The following is a 19,601-nucleotide window of genomic DNA, read 5'->3' on the forward strand; positions in this document are numbered from 1 at the left end:
CTCAGTTCCTCTCAACCAGCCCCCCCGCCCCCTTCTTCCTCCCCCTGAGCGCCATCAAAAAAAAAAAAATCACAAACACTGCTCTCTGCAGCGTTGATTACTGTGACATATTAATAAAGAGCGATTTAAAAAGGAGGAGTCATTGTTAGGGCCCTTAATCCCCATCGATCTTTCACCTTGCTCAAACAAATACACATGGGGGATTGTATCCATGCAGCCCGGCAAAATCCAGCTCCTTCTCCACAAAGGGGGGATTGTAATTGCATGGATTACTGGGATGGGGATATTCTATTGAGCCTTTATCAACAAGGTTACATGGTACTCAAATGTAACAAGAGAGAAACTTGGGAATGAATCCTTAATAGCAGTCGATACTGAAAAAGGATTTAGGGTTAAACAGTGGCTTTGGCTTTGCTGGTCTTGAATCAAGCAATTTATATACATGTCTCTACACCCTTTAATGCCCTCACACTCAACGCTGAGGTTGGATTTAAACCGCCGCTGAATAAAGTGGCCTTTTGTCGGGATTTAAATGGGATGAATTGCACGACCTCAGCGGTCGGCGACGCTGGCAGAAGCCTGTTTTCGTATGCGGGCGCACACAAGGTTAGATTTACGAACGTGTAGATTTAACGGTATATTCACAATAGAGGTATGAAAGCGCGTGTGGGGTGCACATGATTCATACCAGAGGGTCTCGCACCCTCACAGCACTTATAAATCTGCTTCCCACTTTGGCCACACTTGTCTTTTTCACAGCTACTCTATATCCTAAGCGACCATGCAGGCGTAACATGGCACTGCTTGTTTCTCCACAGCTAAACCCCCCCGAGCTTTCAGACATGGGCTCGTTTTACGCGTGACGACGCCTCGGTGACTGCGGCCACTTTCCCCCTCGGTCCCCTCTTGAAGAGTTATCCCGGGCCCGAGGCCTCACCCTCGCCCGTTTAGCTTTGATTTTCTCTCGCGCCTAAAGTCGAGATAAATTTATTCGAGCGCTACCCGGGACAATCAGAGCCATGTGTGTTTTGTGAGGATGTGGTCCAGAGACAGGGGTTATGTGGGATTTGGACTTGGAGCGCTCACTTGGGGTAAAGTCAGATACTGTGACAGCAGGGTGTAAAGTGAATGGCTGTTATTACTGAGCCGTGACTGGAGAATATCACGGGGGATTGGTTTCGGAGGTGTAAAATAGGGGCAAGAGGATTTGCCATTGAGGGCAGAGGTCGGATCGTGAAGTACATTATACAGTATAGTAAGTTTGTCAGTGCGACTCAAGTGTGTAAGGAACAATGTGTGTCTGTGCTTTTTCCTCCTCTAGACCCCAGGTTCATCGGCGTGAACTTGATCCCAGAGAGCGACAACCCCGAAGACGACAAGATCTTCCTGTTTTTCAAGGAGAACGCCATGGACGGAGAGCACACTGGCAAGGCTACCATCGCCAGGATAGGACAACTGTGTAAGGTAACAACACACACACAAACAAAAGTCCTTACCACGGAGACTCACATTCATTTCTCTCACATATCTGCATTAGGGCTGAAACTAAAGCTCACCTTCGTTATCCATCAATCTGATGATTATTTTCAGGATTAATCGATGAAAAATTGTGAAAAAATGCTGAACACTCACAAGTGACGTCTTAAATTGCCTCTTTTGTCCATTAGTCAGTCAAAAGAGAGGCAGCAAATCCTCACAAGTAAATGTGCAGTATGTAAAAATTTGCTGCCTGTCAGATTCATTCTCCAAACAAATAGGGGGCAGAGTAAATGCTACATGTTGCTAACTTTAGGGCCCATTAGGCAGTTAAGAGTAATCAATTATGGTTGTTGGCAACAAATTTTTGTTCAGTTGACTAGTTGAGGCTCCAGTCTGCCTGAGCTCACATAAATAACTATGTGGAAACATTGAGTTCTTGTGTGTTTTGTGTTACAGAATGACATGGGAGGTCACAGGAGTCTGGTGAACAAGTGGACCACGTTCCTCAAGGCCCGGCTCATGTGTTCAGTGCCGGGGGTCAACGGCATTGACACACACTTCGACGAGCTGCGTGAGTTGTGTTTTCTTTTATGTGCGCGCGAATAGAAAAAGCTGACCTCACCGACTCACGGCTCACCCTCACCCATTTTTTTTTTTTTGCTTTGTGTTTTATTTTGCAGAGGACGTGTTTCTGATGAGCTCCAAGGACCCGAAGAATCCAGTTATCTACGCTGTATTCACCACATCCAGGTATACGGGTCTTTTCACGGTGACCTCTGAAAAAAAAAAAAAGCCTCTCAAATAGCTTGACAGACGCAGGCGGAATCACATTTGTTTTGTTGCTGTGTTGTTGCCTGGAGATCAGGGGGAGATGATATATATTCAGCAGGCGACCGTCCTGCACAAGTTATTTCCTCGGCATTTGAAAAACACACGCTTCATATTTCCTTTCAAGAATTCTTCCTATTCACATCCTTTATTCCCTTTTATCTGTAATTTCCTAACCGCTTTAAATGACACGGCAGGATGCAGGCAACTGAGCGTGCCCCCGTCAAATTCCCAGACAGCGCTCCCCCGTCCCGTAATCCACTTACAGGTGTCTTATGGTTGCATGGCTCCCCCTCCTCATGATTGCTTTTAGCCGATTCCCCCCCTTTTCCCCGCCTACCTGCCCCCCCTCCCTTTCTTTTATTTTTTTTTCATTGAAACCTTGGCAGAAGCTTGTAGGGAAATCAGATTATGGAGCCAGGAGGGGAGCGAGAGAAACACGATATTCACTCAGCAGGAACGCACGTCTCGCCCCTGGCCGCCGCCCCAGCCTTGAATGGGGTTTTCAGAGGCCGGGTGTGGCTCTATTGAAGCATGCGGAGAGGTGAAGGCAGATAAGCGGGGTTGAAATGGCACAGATGGTGGCACTTATCATGATGATGATGAATTTGCATTTTGGAAAAAGGAGGAGGGAAGGGGGGGTTATTTTGTGTCCAGTAGTGTCTCTGACTCACTTTGAATGGAGGACAAACACTTCACCATCAATCACCGCTAATGATAAGATGGGCTGAATGGAACGGCGGCGCAAGCTAACGCGTACCGACAAGCGCGCCTTGCATCACTAGACCCATGTGGCTTTTCTCTGCTGTCTGGAACGTATTCAAAGCAAGAGGTCGGCGTGCACCTACATACCCGCATGTGTGTCTCTACTCATACACACACACACATGCACGCTTTAAAATTCAATTATGGGGCATTGAGGAATTAGAGTGGTTTAATTGGTTTTCTAAGTGGCCGGTTTTCAGAGATGAATAGAGCAGAGACTCGGAGGGACCGGCTTTTAATATCACTGCTTAATGAGGCACAAAGAAGCTGCCACTGACAGATCAATGTTTGATTGTGCCCCATGTGTGTGTGTGTGTGTGTGTACACGCATTTCCTGGGGTCGACTGAATCCCTCAAACTGTGTGTATCTGTGCAAACACGTGTTGGCCTCTTCTTCTTAAGCACAGATATCGGAGTGTCTGTTTTTTTTTTCCGTGCCCCTGGAGTTAATTGAATTTCTCTGTAATTAACATTTTCAAATGCTAATCCATTCATCTTCCACGCCTTAGTGCGTACTGTCGGCTGCGTGTATGCCAGCCACATCCCTAATTAGTCTGATACAACTTCCCATTGCAGTCAGCAAGACAAAGGACGTCCCGATTCTTTATTGAAGCATTCGGATCCTGCAAATGCAAGCGACAAATTCTAACTCTGCCTTTTAAATCTGTCTGTAGAAAGTAATAGAAGCTGATGAATGAGCGTCTAACCTACAATTAAGCAAATAAACACAACTTTAAAAATGGTGAAACAGATCGCCTTTATGTTGGCTGGAGTTAATGGATTCAGAGATTTAAAGGGTCACTCCACCAATTTTCTTTAATAAAGTATCTTTACAGGTCTCGAGGAGGACAACTGTATACAGTATGTGAAAAAAATAAGCATTTTAAATCCTTTTGTGGCTCCAGAAAAAGCTGCATGTTATCTGGTAAATTGCCTCCAGTGATGTCACTCGGTGGCTAAGTTGCATTATGGGTAATGTAAGCACCAGGTTCTGAAAAAGGAAGAAGATTGTGTGAAATAAAAAAGGTGATATCTCTTCTGTTTCATTGATTTATTGAGTCTAACAGTGTTATGGGATTGCAGTGCCAAACCATTTCACTACATTACCCATAATGCAACTTGGAGCCACCGTGAGATCACTGGAGACAATTTAACAGATTACACAATGCTTCCTCTGGAGCCACAAAAGGCTTTTTTACTTTTTTCACATATGCAGTAGTTACTCCCCTGTAGACCTGTAAACACACTTTAATGTGTAAAATTGGCGGAGTTACCCTTTAAGCAGACAGCTTATTTGTCACAGTCGCCACATGAATATTTTAATACCTCTTTTCGGAATATGTACATCATGGAATATTCGTCAAATTCTCCTCTTTAATGAGTCACCACTCAAATTGCTGTCTCCTGGATGACCTGGGACGGAGCATGAACAGAAATAAAATCCACATCATTCCCTCTGTTTTTGGCGTGATTGATTGACCTTCCCCTGCTTTGGACTTCGCCTGGCCAGTGAAAGCAAAAAAAAAAAAAAAGCCCACCCGTCTTGGCTGGAGCGTTTTTGCAAAAATATTGAAGGGGATTTCAAATACTCTGAAGCAGGTCTCTCGTTCTGTTGGTGGCGTGCCCAAATTCCTGTCTGTTCTCAAGAGGCTGGAAGCAATCAGAGAGAAGTTCCAATCTGTCATTCCTGTACTTAGGTAATGACAACCTTGCTCCCCTCCGTTTTTGTGTGATGAAGGGCGATTTTGTTGTCTTTCTTCAGTATTTCACAAGCTCCCTAATCCCCGTCTTGTGACCAATCATTTCTGAGCCCTTTCTGTTTGTCTGCGCCATCTTTCTTCGTTTCACCGCTCGCTCACTCCCTCCCTCTCGTTCTCCACAGTAACATCTTTAAAGGCTCAGCAGTATGTATGTACAACATGGCGGACATCAGGAGGGTCTTCCTGGGGCCCTACGCTCATCGAGATGGACCCAACTACCAGTGGGTGCCTTTCCAAGGGAGGGTGCCCTACCCCCGCCCCGGCACTGTGAGTCTCCACATTAACAACACTCCACTAATACAAAGACTTTTACAGTTTGCACACAGAAAACACACCACTGTCAAATGATTGGTGATTTTTTCTGAATTGACTCTCAGTGTCCCAGTAAGACATTCGGCGGATTCGACTCCACCAAGGACCTCCCTGATGATGTCATCACCTTTGCCAGGGGTCACCCAGCCATGTACAACCCAGTGAACCCAATAGGCGGGCGTCCCATCATGGTGCGGACGGACGTGGACTACCAGTTCTCCCAGCTGGTGGTGGACAGAGTGGAGGCGGAGGACGGGCAGTATGATGTCATGTTCATCGGGACAGGTACCCAATTTTACAGCTAGTTGTAAAATTTGTGCCATGACATGTATTTTGCATGCTACGCTTCTATACTGTATTGAGTCCTCTCAATTTATTATGCTAACCAGCTAGTTTGAAACCTCTTTCTCCCAGCGGTCCAAAGCTCCTGTGCAAGCGGTGTAAACACTAACGCTCCCCTGGCAGTCTGACAAGCTGCACGGCTAGTTGAGCTAACAAGCTAACAGTAGCCACAGTCGTGATTGTATAAACAGAATACAGTTGGCCACAGTTAGCCGTTACTGTGGTGATATCCTGCCCCCATGTGTCGGGAGTATGAATTCAACAGGTGGCCAATACTTATACATTGCACCTGTAAACAAATGTAGACTTTGTTTGTGGGTACAATTCCATTCCATGTCGTGTCACAGAGATATCAACTAAAGTTAGCATGCTAACCAGCCGGCACTGTAACGCCAACACTCCCACAGTGCTCTGAGCTCCCACAGTTAGCAACAGGTAGCAGTTACTCTGGTGTTATACTGCCCCCTATTTGTTTGGAGCATCTTGATAAAATCTTGAAATATGGTTTAATCTAGTGTTAGAAACATTACAGTGCTTAGCAAACATTGAAACATTAAACATGTAAATATATGCCAGATGGTAGCCACAGATTTCCACTTTTTGTAGTAAATATGCCTCACTGATAAAGATTATTTATACACGATCAAAATAAACGTATGTGAATGTCTGTATTGTTTCAGACGTGGGCACAGTGCTGAAGGTGGTGACGATCCCCAGAGAGAGCTGGCATGACCTGGAGGAGGTGGTGCTGGAGGAGATGACTGTCTTCAGGGTACGACAATGAATACTGAGTGATAACAACAATAAATGAATCCGAAAACCTATAAAAACACCCGTGATGTCTGGATGCGGTCGTAAAAACAGCTGTACTGTGTTTGCTTTGCGCAGGAACCCACTCCCATTACGGCCATGGAGCTGTCCACCAAGCAGGTATAAACTTGTTTTCACACATAATCATTTATCGGAAAGTTGTCGACAGGGCTGCGAGTTCACGCGAAACCAAAAAGCACTAACCTCTGGGCCTTTAAGCAAACACTGATATCCGAAAAACAAAGATATCTAATGGTCCTACTGAGAAACAAACCCACAACCACCTTCTTTTTCCACACAGGAATATAAAATTTTAACGTCCTCGCTCTTTCTTATTTTCACTCCCACAGCAACAGCTGTACCTTGGCTCGGCCCTGGGCGTATCGCAGATGTCTTTACATCGTTGCGAGGTGTATGGGAAAGCCTGCGCAGAGTGCTGCCTGGCCAGAGACCCTTACTGCGCCTGGGACGGCACTGAGTGCTCCAGATACTTTCCTACCGCCAAGAGGTAGGAGCGTGCACACACACACACCAAACAAACCTGTGACCTTTATTTATGCTCAGAGGGGGTTGCTGAGCCTGCATGCTGTGTTGCCGTCACACACACCTGGGAGTTATCAGTGCACCTGCAGTTGGCTTTAAATGTTTTTGCTCAAGGGCAACTCAATATTACAACCCTGTTTCTCTGACCTCAGACCTCCACTGGCTTATTAGCAAAGTGCAATTGAGAAAAAATGAACACGGCAGAAGCCAAGACATCTAAACATGGAAGTAATCTGGAGTCAGGCAGAAAATACAGTCATTAAATCGACAGAGGCTCATTCCAGAGGTGCAACTTCTGCCAGTAACAGTTGTTCTGAGCTGCAATGCCATCGCCATACAGCCAAGATGCACACACACACACACACACACACACATACTGAGCTATAAAGAAACACACATGTGTACATCTGCACAACCACACACACTCCAAATTATAGCCAACAGGAGCTGTCTGACCGCTTCACCCTGCAGCCAGGAGGTACGAACATACACGCCCTCAAATTACCCTCTGCTGTATCCAGCGGGATTAGGCTGACCACTACAGCCCTCAAACACAGACACACACACACAAACACACACATTCTCACACACAGTACTACACCCCTGCATCTCATTCATCCAGAACTTCTCACACCAGCAGAAGTAGGCCAGTGGGTATACTCCAGCCTGGCGGGGTTACAGAGGAGGTGGCACACCCCGTGGTTAAGGCCGGGACCGGCTCCTCTCAGCTCTTCCTCCAAATATTTTCCCTCCCAGGCCCCGCACGTGCTCAGACGGCCAAAAAAGACAGGAATGTATAGCTCAGGAGGAGGTACACGTGTGAGAAAAGAGACAGAAAGACGACAGATACAACACTGAATTCAGGAAGGAGGAATGTTTGTGGACGTTTTTTGGCACACTGACTGTTTTGCTCCATCATCTTTCTATTTCTTTTGCATCTAATGGTTCCCCGTACTTTCCAGTCCTTGCCTCACCTTTGGCTTACCCCGCCTCTTCTCCCTCGCTTTGATTTTTACAGCGCCCATTAGAGACTTTTAAACATGACCGTGACAACCAGGAGCAGAGGAGACGTATTCAGTCGGGCCGTGAAAACGCCTCGCTAAAAGCCCGATGACATAGTGGACTTTCATATTGCGAGCGCAATGAGTGGGGCCGCTTTTTACAAGGTTTTTCAAGGGCGAAACAATACCGCATGTGTTTCATAATCTCGGCTCATCAGAAGGAAATGAAGCACGCCGTTTCACTGCTCGGCAGGTTTATGATTTCTATACTCCGCCAGGGTTCAGGGTTTTTTTCTCCTAATATGCAATTTAACAGTGGAGCTGAAGGTTGAATAAACACTCACTCTCTAGTCCTGAAGCCATGTGGATTGGTGTTGGGTAACATTGCCCCCTAGTGGTTGAAACTAAACAGTACAGAGAGCCTGCAGAGTATGTTTTCATTAACTTTCATTCTTCTTCTCAGGCGAACTAGACGACAGGACATCAGAAACGGAGACCCGCTGTCTCAGTGTTCAGACCTTCAGCATCATGGTACATCGACGACCACACATGCACAGATACATTTACAGTGTCTCCTGTCTTTGCCACACACTTCTCATTCATCCCGTCTGTGTTTGTGTTTTCCTGCAGAAGACACGGACGGCCTCGGAGGCAGCGTGGAGGACCGGAGCGTGTACGGCGTGGAGAACAGCAGCATGTTCCTGGAGTGCAGCCCCAAGTCTCAGAGGGCGCTCATCTACTGGCAGCTGCAGAAGCCCAACGACGACCGCAGGCACGAGGTGCGTATGGGCCCAAACCACACACACACTTTGAAGGATTTTTCTCGATTTCAGGCTAATTAAATCAATGCAAACAAAACATCTCTGCACTGAAGGCCTCACCTTTCCCTTCCTTGGCTGTGTTATGGGGGTAGGACCTCTTTGACCTCTGACCTCAGCGACTTAGACAAGGTGGTGACCTCGTGGGTGTGAATGTTTAGATTGACTTGTGACCCCATGATGTAACTGGTTACATTTCCCTGACTTTCCACTGTGGCTGTATTTGTCTAACCGGACGAGCAGCAGGGCGTGTGGTTATGATATGAAGAAATACAACCCGGGAAGTTTCAAGGTTTATCAAATGCAAACTGCACAGCTGGTTCTAATACTACAAGGGAAGGATTTTAACTCTCATGGCGACCATCATTGTATCATGCATAAACATCTTTTTTAGCCAATGTCTCGACATCCTCACTGCTTTAAAACAAAAGTCATGTGGCTCGATTATTCACTCAGTGATGTGGTCTGTCTGAACACAGTGTTAGCTTGTAATGAGATCCAAGTGGCATCCCTCCAGTTTGATAGATTAGGGTTTCTTGTTATCTTGAACGTCCCCCCATCCCGACTAGTGTTTTACTTCTGTAAAGAATAATGTATGTGCGGAGCTTCGACCCCAGAAGGCTGTTTAAGACTTACATGGGAGATAAGCCAGGCGTTTGGAAAACAGCTCGATAGGCTTGTACTCTGAGTTACGGTGGGGTGAAGTCACATTGCTCCTTTAAGACATATATTTACAAGCATGATTTTTTTTTTTTTGGGCCTATGTGAATAGTAAGATGTGTGATGTGGCAGCTATAAACCCACGGTGCATAAAAACTGAGAACAGACATTTTGTGTTCAGTCTATAAGCAGACAACAATCATTCTGATTGCTCTTAAGTTACAGTCTGTCTTTTTTTCAGATCAAGCTCGATGACCGGGTGCTCCGTACAGACCAGGGCCTGCTCATCCGGAGTCTGGCCCAGTCCGACACGGGTGTCTACCACTGCCAGGCCGTCGAACACGGCTTCATTCAGCCTCTGCTGCACCTCAACCTCCAGGTTATCCCCGCCCAGAAGCTCGGCGACATCCTACCTGGGCTCCCCGGTGCGGTGGGCGGGGTCGGACACTCTCCCAAACACCGGCTGTGGTACCGCGACTTCCTCTCCCTCCTGGACCACCCGGACCTCAACAGCGTGGAGGAGTTCTGCGATCGAGTTTGGAAGAAGGAGCGCAAACAGAAGAGGGTGAAGACGCCGAACAGCAACGGTCAGACTAGACCTGAGAGCACCGGTGGCACCAACTCTGCGTTACAGCCTAAAGCTCCAAACACCCAGAAGCAGCAGGCCAGTCCACCACAGAGCAGGCCATGGCAGCAGGCCGGAGCTCCGACAGTGGACGGGCCGGCACGGGGCCAGAACACCCAGAGAGCTCAACAGAATCTGGGCTTGTTGAACGGCCAGGCTCCTAAAAACAACCAGAAGACGCAAAGCGGTCAGAAGGGGCAGGGCGGCGCGGCCGGCTCTCAGGTCGTAGGGGGGTCTCGGGCGAGCAGCCAGCACGCGGCCAAGTGGAGACGGATGCAGGACAATAAGAAGGGACGCAACAGGAGGACCCATGAGCTTCAGAGACCTCCACGTAGCGTTTGAGGGAGAAAACAAAAAGCACAGAGATGATGCAACCTGATCGATACACAAGCACAAAAACCATCCACACATGTCTACACAAACACATTCTATAGATTCAGTGACCTCGCTATCACAGCAGCAGAACAAAACCCATAAAAAAAGACACAGCAACACACGCTCCTAGGTAGAAATACATAACAACAATAAAGCTGTCATGGACACATACACAAAAGTACCTGTGAAGAGGAACAGAGGACTGAGAAACTGGAATGCATAATGTAAATGTGTGAGGACGCTGCCTGGCAGACACTCCAGCCTCCTGTACATAAGCTACTAAAAATAAGACTGGGACGGAAAGAAAAATGTTACGTGAGGTGTTTGTTGGTGAGCAGACAGACTTAATGCCAAGAGACACGAACAGACGCGCAGACATTTATGGATTTACGGCATCCTGCCGTCCCCTCTTTGACCTGAGCATGTGAACTGCAAGATAATGTACATGGAATTAAAAAAAGACTCTTATTTTGGAGGAACTGTTTGAGGGGGGAAAAGGAGCAAGTCGAGACAGACAAACAGCTGCCCTTACAGGAGAAAAAAGGGAAAAGGGTTGCGATTCAACCTCGAGGCGTGCACAGCTTTGCACCGGTGGCCCTCACATTGTTAGACGCATTATTACATGCAAAAAAACTGCAAAAAGTCATGGCACAGTGGGGAGATCGCGCCTCGCCATAACATTCTCCACCCCGAGGCTGGAAAAAAGCATCGTGCATGTTGTTGTCATCAATGTAATAAGCTAGTTATTTTATGGAATTCTAGAGGCTTTTTTTTTTTCTTTTTTTTTTAAACACCCTACCTAAAAAGAAAAAAAAAGTTACATTTTTTCTTTTGTATTTACTTTTCCTTTTCCAGACCGGTGCTTCTGTTTTTTTGTTTTTTTTTTTGCGAGGCAAAAAAAAAAAAAAGGAAAAAAAAGTCACAACATGGTAGTCTCATTGTGCATTATCCCCTTCTGCTCTCTGGAGGACTTCTGTGTAAGTTATTATGTTTGTCGCTTATTTCTGGGAATTTCTAGAAATCTGGGCACAAATTTCCAGTAGTAGGCAAACGCTAAAAAAAAGCCAGTCTGAAAACTAGACTGCCAGTTGTTTTTGTGTACATATATACAACAAACTTAACTCTCTGTGTATATACAGTACATATACAGTACAAGAACACCACTTGATTATTATTTATTTCTCATTGTTTTGTGAAAGGGTTGCATTTATTTTTGATATTATGGTATTTCAGGCTCATCAATATATTGGAGAAAATCAACGGCAACATGAAAACTTTCGATGGACCAACTGGGTGAAATCGTGTCCCCCCATATGTGGACGAAAGGGGTCGAACTGGAGCACGAGTACAACGATAAGCACAATTTTGTCTTCTTTTTTTTTTTTCCCTTTCTCCCACATCCATCCGACACGTCTTCATTCATCCAGTAGCCATTACGTGTAAGATAATTCCCCAATCTGAAAAAAAAAACAAAAAAACATTAGCTGTGAATCTCTGTAAGAAAATAGTGGAGAAAAATGTTAAATCTAGTCTGAAGGAGAAGACACGTTATACTTGCATGTGAATGCTACCTACAGTAAGTGCATCTTTTTTATCGTCTCTTTACGTGTTTTGTGTGAGAGGTTCCCTTAAAGCAAGGTGTGAACTACTTCTGTCCTTTTCGCCAAAACAGTGATATTAACAACTCGCGATACTCCGGCCGAAGCTGTGTAAGATCCAGGCTCCCTTAATCTTCGACTCAACAGTGGTATCCCCCCCGTCTCCCCCCGTCTCCCCCTGTCTCCCTCTGTCCCCTTAATACATGACAAGAGTAATGTGTCAATGCAATAAATTAGAGCAGATCGTGTTCTCTGCAAACACTCCAGAGTTCGATGTGTCCCTGATTCGGGTCTCTCCCTCAGAGTTAGAAAAGTAGAGAGAGCTGAAAGTTACCGCTGCTGTAACACAGTTCTTTCTGGCATGCATTCAGTTGTCTAAATAAACATCTCCGTTACAAAAAAAAAAAAAAGATGTCCTTTTGTTCTCATTTCTGTCAAAAACCCTTCTGCTGTCCTCAGCCTCGCTGGATTCTATGTTTCTGTTCTGTTTTTTCACACAAGAAGTTTCTTGTCCAGTGACAGAACGCAGCTGCACATACAGGATCATATGTTCAGCAAGAAAACGGTCTGAGATAAATACAAGCACATGCAATATTTTGCATCCTTAGGCAGCTCTGTGCAAGAGATCAAGAGACATCAACAGACGTTTAAAGATTTTTCAGCCTGTTTGTGTTTAAATCTACCATATTCTTTGTAGTTATAATATTTGCAGATTAGCAAGAAACACAAATTTGAAAAGTGATCTGATTTTGACTAAAGTTGTTACAGTTCGTCCTGCGGGAGGAACATGAGAGTGTGCGAAACATTTCACGACAGTCCATCTGATAATTGTGGGACATCCATCCACATCCACAAACATCTGCGCACAGATGTGCGCCAAACCATAGATGTTGAGCTGAAGCACCACCAAAATATATCCAGTAATGTATCTGTAGAAAACACTGTCCAGGTCAGCCCCGCATAATCCACAGAGCACGCAGTTAATAGTTTTCATATGGAGACTATTTATTTGAGTTAGAGTCGATCCAGAGGCAATTTATCAACACTAACTGTAATCATGATGAATGGACCTTTTTTGTGTGTGATAGGAGCAAAAAGCACAGATGACTGCGTTCCATCAAGATCATCTTGTTGCGTGTTGGCTTACTGCTGTAGTTCTGACATCGTCCACCTGTACAGTGTTCTTGATGGCGCTGCGAGAAGAGATTCACTTTAATTGTATTATGATGGGAGCAGAAACAAGTGGCAGTAAAACAGTCTGCACAGCTAGATACCACTGGAGGTAAATGAGACTTGTTGGTATTTTTTATAATTTAATTTGTTAAAGGGGCACTATGCACTTTTCAAGAAGCTCAAAGTCAGAATTTGAATATTTACAATATCAATAAGGTAATAATACAAACTCCTTTCCATAAATGAATAAACAAACTGTTCTCAGAGGAAAATAAGGTCCCCAGAACACTGTTCGAGGCTGGAAAGGTGGCAGGGTCCGCCACATATAAACAAAGTAAAACAGTATGAAATTGTAACCATCTGTTCCAACAATAATCAACGGTTTAGTAAATTGTTTTAAAGCATTTTGTGAAACAGTGAAATAACAAAAAACAACACAAGTTTGATTCACTCTAAATTTACCAATTCTTATTCATAGTTGTTAGAAGTGTTTCTCAGCTGCTGTTCCTGCTCAGTAAATATATAGATTTTCTCTGTCCTGCATTGAATATTTGCTCTTTTTTCAGCAGATATTCTGAACTGTCATTGTTGGAAGTGTGTGAAGTGAGCACCCTGAAACTGAGCCAGCAGAATGGAAATCAGCACTATTGGTAGCTGGATCGGTTACCAAAGTCTCAACACTGGTTTCTATATCAGTACGTGCAGCAACAGGACAACAAACAGTTCATATATCTGTAATTTAACATTAGGAATTGTCTTTTAAATTAACAGTTAATACAAAAAAAAAAAAACAATGAAATAGCTGTTTGGTGGTAAGATATGTTCAACATGATGCATTCAGCTTATAAATTACACATTTTCCTCAAAGCACATTAGCTGCTTGTGATTCTAATGAAGATCTCCAGTATAAGTATTGAAATTAAATGTCATTGATAAAAACTGGCGCCCACTCTGAGAGAATAAAGGCGAAGGTGAAAATGATGATTCTCGGGATGAACCAGCAGAGGTCACTGTCGTCTCACTGCCTCCCTGTCAGCAGCCCAGCTGAGGCGCTCTGTGCTGATCTCTGAGTGGAAGCTGCAGCATCTTAACATGATGTGGTGTTTATACAGAAATACCTTCCTCTCACAGTCGGACACAATTACCTGCTCTCAGAAAACTGTGTGTGTGTCTGTGTGTGTCTGTGTGCGTGTGCGCGTACACATTGGCTGAAGTGATTAGGGAGCGCTGCAATCATGTTCCCTGCCCTCCAGTTTCACTCACACATGTGTTAGGGAACTCGCTGGTCCTATTACCATGGCGACTGTCCTTGAATGTCCTGTGTGTGTGTCTGTCTGAGTCTGTAGAAATACACATTTTCAGCTGTAGAAAAAAAAAAAGTCTTGTCTTGACTATTATGTTGGAGGTTTTTATCACTGTGTCCTTTGCTTCAGGGGAGCTTCGCCGCTGTCTCGACTACTTTCTTCTCCTCGTCCTCAACATTTGCAACCATGAATACAAACGCGTTCAGCTCTCTGGAGGCATTATTTATAATAGCAAAACTGTGATTAAATTTATAATCACGTCTGTTCCAAATAAAATGTATTTCTTTGTAGTTTTATAAATCTCAACCTGACGTGTCTGGCTCAGTATTTGAGCCATTCTGAAGTTAATTTAGTAAATTATGTTGGAATATATGAGAGAAAAAGAACAAAGTATATATTATTTGGAATTCACTTAATATTCTGACTTTTCTTGAAAAAAAAACATGTCTGTGTCTGTTTACAAAATCACTGCTGTCTCTTGTGAGTTTTCTTTCCTGCCCACCAGAGGTAAAGATCGCTCGATTTAGTTTTAAAGTTTCCGTATGCTTTGGTGTGGCAGCACTCACTGTTATCTGTTCAGCTGCATCCCAAAACAACAAAATGCTCCAAAGGCTAGACCATCCCATTTAACAGCGGTTGACGTGGCCTTCGAAGGTGTCTCCGAAAAGACTCGCCTTCAAAAACCACAAAGGCCCGGGTCCTTCGAAGGATGCAGACCATGAATTGAGACACAGCAAAAGGACAAAGGAGGGAAAACAAGACAAAGACAGGAAGTAACACAACGTGACACATAAGGATGAACCTTACAAATTAAAACAGGGAACAACAAAACTGAATCCCAACATGATATTAACTACATACATTTCAACCATAAAATAAAGAACCAATTGTAGCTGCTTTCAGCTAGTTAGCTCAGTTAGCCGTGCAGCTAGCATTCCGGACTCAAAGCTCAGTGTACATCTCTCGCAACACATTCACATTCGGTTATTGATATTACTGAATTTCTTCAACAAGAATTCCTACATATTGCACCTTTAATAAGTCACTGCACTCAAACAGATTGACATTTTAGTTGAGCTGCATCGTCATGATAACGCCCTGAGAACCTCTTATTTATATCTCAGTGTTTACATGGTGCCACGGTGTGTTTGTGTGCTAGAGGAGGAACAAGACTGGAGAGAAAGGAGACACTGATATCTAACATATCTTCATGTTGCCTTCAGCTAAAACCTTTGAATTTGTCTGTGTGTGTGTGTGTGTGTGTGTGTGTGTGTGTGTGTGTGTGTGTGTGTGTGTGTGTGTATCCAGAGCTTCATGCGACTCCTGAGAAGCTCTGACTCATTCCTTCTTGCCCCTGAGCTAGCCCAAGGGATTGTGGGAAATCAAGTCTGTGGGCAAGGAGAGAGGAGGAGATTTAGGTCAGCGGCAGGACAACACACCAGCGGGCTGCTGTACTCACTGCTGGCCCTCCTCCTCCCTCTGTTAAATATACAGAGTGTACTTTCCGTCGTTGAGGATGAACTGCCGTTACATTGCTCTGACTTTCTGTCTTTTTTCAGCTCCATGTGTCCTTGTTTCCCTCGTCAGCTCCACCTCATCTCTCTCCTTTGAGCTGATGTCGAGACATCTGTAAAGCTCCAACTCACCCACCCTTTTTCGTGAATTTCAGTCGAGTAAATCACAGCGAAAAACACACACAAATGGTCACAAATGTACAGGGGGGGGTAAAGCTTGCAGCTGCAGGCTTCGTCGGTGCGCCACACTGTACCCGCAGTGACCTGTAACACACGCGACACTAATCTCCTAGTGATCCTGTAATTAGGGAACACGGCAGGTGAGTGGCAGCTGCCTCAGAAAACCATGGCAACTGGCGAGGGAGGGATCAGACTCAGAGCATTTCTCCTTGATGATAGGTGACATTTTGCATCAAGACTGAACCCCACTGAGCGCGTCTGTGTTCTCCAGCAGCAGCAGCTTTCCTTTTTCTTCCCTTCCTTCTCTACTGATTGGACTCAAGAAAAAAATACAGTGTGTAAGAATAGAACATAATCCCATTTTATTTCCCTTTTAACCACTTTTAGATGGTCAAATCATATTATTCTAGTATATAATTATCAATGTTTCATTATATTGTCATGTTTTTGTTTTTTGTTTTTGTTGACTTGTACATCATTTTAGACACATTTTCCCCCAAATTCAGTCTCACATATTTGGTGCCTTTGTAAGCTTTGGACACTTCCCTGAAATTAAAAATAAGATTCTGTGGGGTTGAAGGAAGCGCAACAGAACTACATAAGGTTGTTATGACCGATGCAGCAGTGGGTCAATCAGCAGCTTAAGTAGCTGAGACACCTAAAAACAAAAACAAACAAAAAATGCTGGATCCTACATTTCCCATGATGCAACTCAGAAAAAAATACACATTTTATTAACTTAGCTTGCCTGTTAAATTCTTGTAACTCCATTAAGCTTATTTTTCAGACCACACGCCAGGTCCACGTGATGAATCAACTGAAAATCATTTGTAAAATTGGTGTTCTGCCCCTTTAAAACTCCACACTTACACTCATCAGATGGATGTAGGGACTGTATGAAAAGTATTAGGAGGGATGCTGATCACACAACCGAGCGCTTCATCCCTCGGTACATGTACTCCTCTGGGCTTCAGTGTGTACACAATGCCCTCTGGGAACACTGTCTCCCTGTCTGTTGTTAAGAAGCCGTGATTTATGGCTGCGGTCCCGCCCTCCTCAGCACCGGGCTACATGGCTGGGAGTCATAAACGTAGACGCCCCGCACACAGCTGCACGGGCAGCCGCGGATAAAAAAAAGACTAAAAACTGACTCACGCCGGTTTGACCTCACACACCCTCCATTCACTGATTGCTTGGGATTGATGAGGTGATCAATGACCTATTCCTGTCTGTCTCCGGAGAGAATACTGATGCACACCGGTGCTGCCGGGGTTACGTTCAAGGACTTGGTAAATCACGGAGGAAAGGCTGCCAAGGCTCCTCTGTTCCTAAACCACCTTTAACGCCACGAGCCAAGAAAAGAAAGGGTTTCATTAAAGCTGAGGCGGTATTTGGAACATTTCCCAAGGAGAGCATTTTACGTAACCTCCTCGTTAGCTTCATAATAATGTGGTGTGTTTGTGTACACGTACGTACGTGAGCACATTTGAATTTGCCTTGAGTGTGACTCATCTGTGCTGAGTCTGGCTGAACTCAAGGGACTTTCCCCCCTTCGCTGCAGAGTGATGACGCGACCGGCAGTGACGCACTACCTTGACAACAGGTGTGTGTGTGTGTGTGTGCCGTTAATGATTCATGAGCCACCGTGGGGGTCCGTGTGACTTGATTGGCATTCAAACCCACACCGCTCTGACGCTATCTCTCGCGCCCTTTTCTCACTCTCTTTTTTTATTCTCCAAAGGACCACTCCCAGCGCTCATCCGCCGCTGATGAATCAGCCCATTAGATCCCGAAGCAGCATTAGTTAAGATGTCAGCTGCCATCAATTCAATAAGAAAAATTGAAAGTGGGGAGGGGCGTGTGGAGTGAGAGTGGGAGATGAGGGCAGGAGGAGATAACACAAATCCATTATACCGGCGAGCCGTGCACTTCTGAAAGGTTTCTCCCTCAAATGTCACGTTTCTTCGCAGGAAATCTCACACGGAAAAGAAGAAATGTAGGGCACGAGTCGTAAGCAGATAGTTCAGATATTAATAGCAATTACATTTCACCACCGGCAGTTCTGCTTTGATGAGCAACCGCACGGTTGAGCTGCTGTTCAAGAACTGTACTGATATGAGGATATGTTCTTTGAGAGGAGTAGTTTGACGTCTTTGGAAATATATGAAAATGTCTGTGTGCTTAATATTGTGCTAGAGCCAGGGGAGAATTAGCTTAGCTTAGCGTAAAGACAGGAGACGGGAAACGGCTAGCTTGGCTCTGTCCAAAACATCTGCCCACACACAAATGTAGACTGTAATCTGTCAGAATAAAGAAATAAAAACAAGTTGTGGTTTTATGCCAGGTTGTGTGTTGGGAGTTGAAACTGCTAGTTGCCCTGCCATGATGCTAGGTGTAACATTAGCTTCCCAGTTGATAAAAAAAAGGAAAGCTTCATGTGTTTTCATTTACCGACAGGACTTGAGACGCTTCAAAAATAATTTTTTCAAGAACAAAACCCGCACACTCATTAATACAACCGAGAGGATTAAAGTGGGATTCTTACCGTCGCAGTAGGTAGGTCATTAGCGGTAGCCATGCAGCTAGCGACGACTTTCCACGCAGGTGCCAACTTCTGTTTCAAGTAATAGCAAGTTACTTCCAGTAATAGCTTCATATTTAGTGTACAGATATGTGATATTGATCTATGCAAGAAAACAACCAATCAATGAATTTAACGTAAAGATCCGGATGTGTACTTTGTCTGTTCATGGAGCCGTTCTGCCAGTTTTACTGTAGGTGGGTCTCTTTCCTGAAATATCCTCCAGTGATGTCTTTTCCTTTCTGGCAGCAGCTTCAGTGGAAAGAAAAACCTTGTTAATGAGCGTCGAACAGACAAAGACAATGACTGTTCTGCTCGCATGAAAGAAGACTTCCAAGTAACGAGACATCAGAGAGCTGTGGAGCGATCTGAGTGAAGACCTGAGGGACGGAAACCGAGCAAAAAGTAGAGATCGCTAAAATCGGGGATCCTACGCCTTTTGGTTTTGGATTCACGTGCTTGTTGCCAGTTAGTTCTTGTTCTCGCCTCACACTTGGCCCTACACCGTTTGCTGGCCAGGAGTTCATGCTGCTGTTACATCAGTCAGCCACTGGACTAGTGGCTTTGGAGATCGGCTTCCGGACAGTGACCGGTAAATCCTATTTACCGGTTCCACGTCTCCTTCCCACGCCCTTCACCAAAGCACCGTAACATCAGCCTTAAAATAAATCCTGCCCACGCTAATCAGGTCCGTCTGACTGTCCAAAAAAAATCCTAATCTTTTACCCCTGAAAGATAACATCTCAGGATTCAGACAGGAGAGCGTTTGCGGTCCCTGAATGCACCTTTCTGAACCCACTCCAGCGATGATGAGGAGACGCAGACGAGGACAGGTGACGCAGAAACGAACCCTTCAAACGAGCACGTGGCATTTAAGCACGTGTTGCCGATCTTTTCCACATTTCGTGCCTTAAAATCTCAGACATAAAAATC

The 19,601-nt window shown here is 44.9% G+C and overlaps 1 protein-coding gene across 6 annotated transcripts in view; it reads left to right on the forward strand.

Annotated features, from left to right (window-relative positions):
* The window catches only part of sema3aa (sema domain, immunoglobulin domain (Ig), short basic domain, secreted, (semaphorin) 3Aa), a 116,740-nt gene extending 104,558 nt beyond the window's left edge, over positions 1–12,182 (forward strand). For all 6 annotated transcript variants that reach the window (XM_037121155.1, XM_037121156.1, XM_037121152.1 and 3 more), the window contains 11 exons: positions 1,322–1,464; positions 1,936–2,050; positions 2,160–2,229; positions 4,955–5,099; positions 5,210–5,429; positions 6,167–6,258; positions 6,375–6,416; positions 6,647–6,804; positions 8,304–8,371; positions 8,471–8,619; positions 9,560–12,182. In XM_037121155.1, coding sequence (XP_036977050.1) covers positions 1,322–1,464; positions 1,936–2,050; positions 2,160–2,229; positions 4,955–5,099; positions 5,210–5,429; positions 6,167–6,258; positions 6,375–6,416; positions 6,647–6,804; positions 8,304–8,371; positions 8,471–8,619; positions 9,560–10,285 — 1,928 coding nt within the window. In that variant the 3' untranslated portion in view covers positions 10,286–12,182. The remainder of the gene's footprint in view (positions 1–1,321; positions 1,465–1,935; positions 2,051–2,159; positions 2,230–4,954; positions 5,100–5,209; positions 5,430–6,166; positions 6,259–6,374; positions 6,417–6,646; positions 6,805–8,303; positions 8,372–8,470; positions 8,620–9,559) is intronic.
* Positions 12,183–19,601: the final 7,419 nt, after the last annotated feature.

This window comes from Acanthopagrus latus, chromosome 14 (assembly GCF_904848185.1).
Source record: "Acanthopagrus latus isolate v.2019 chromosome 14, fAcaLat1.1, whole genome shotgun sequence".
NCBI classification, from domain to species: domain Eukaryota; kingdom Metazoa; phylum Chordata; class Actinopteri; order Spariformes; family Sparidae; genus Acanthopagrus; species Acanthopagrus latus.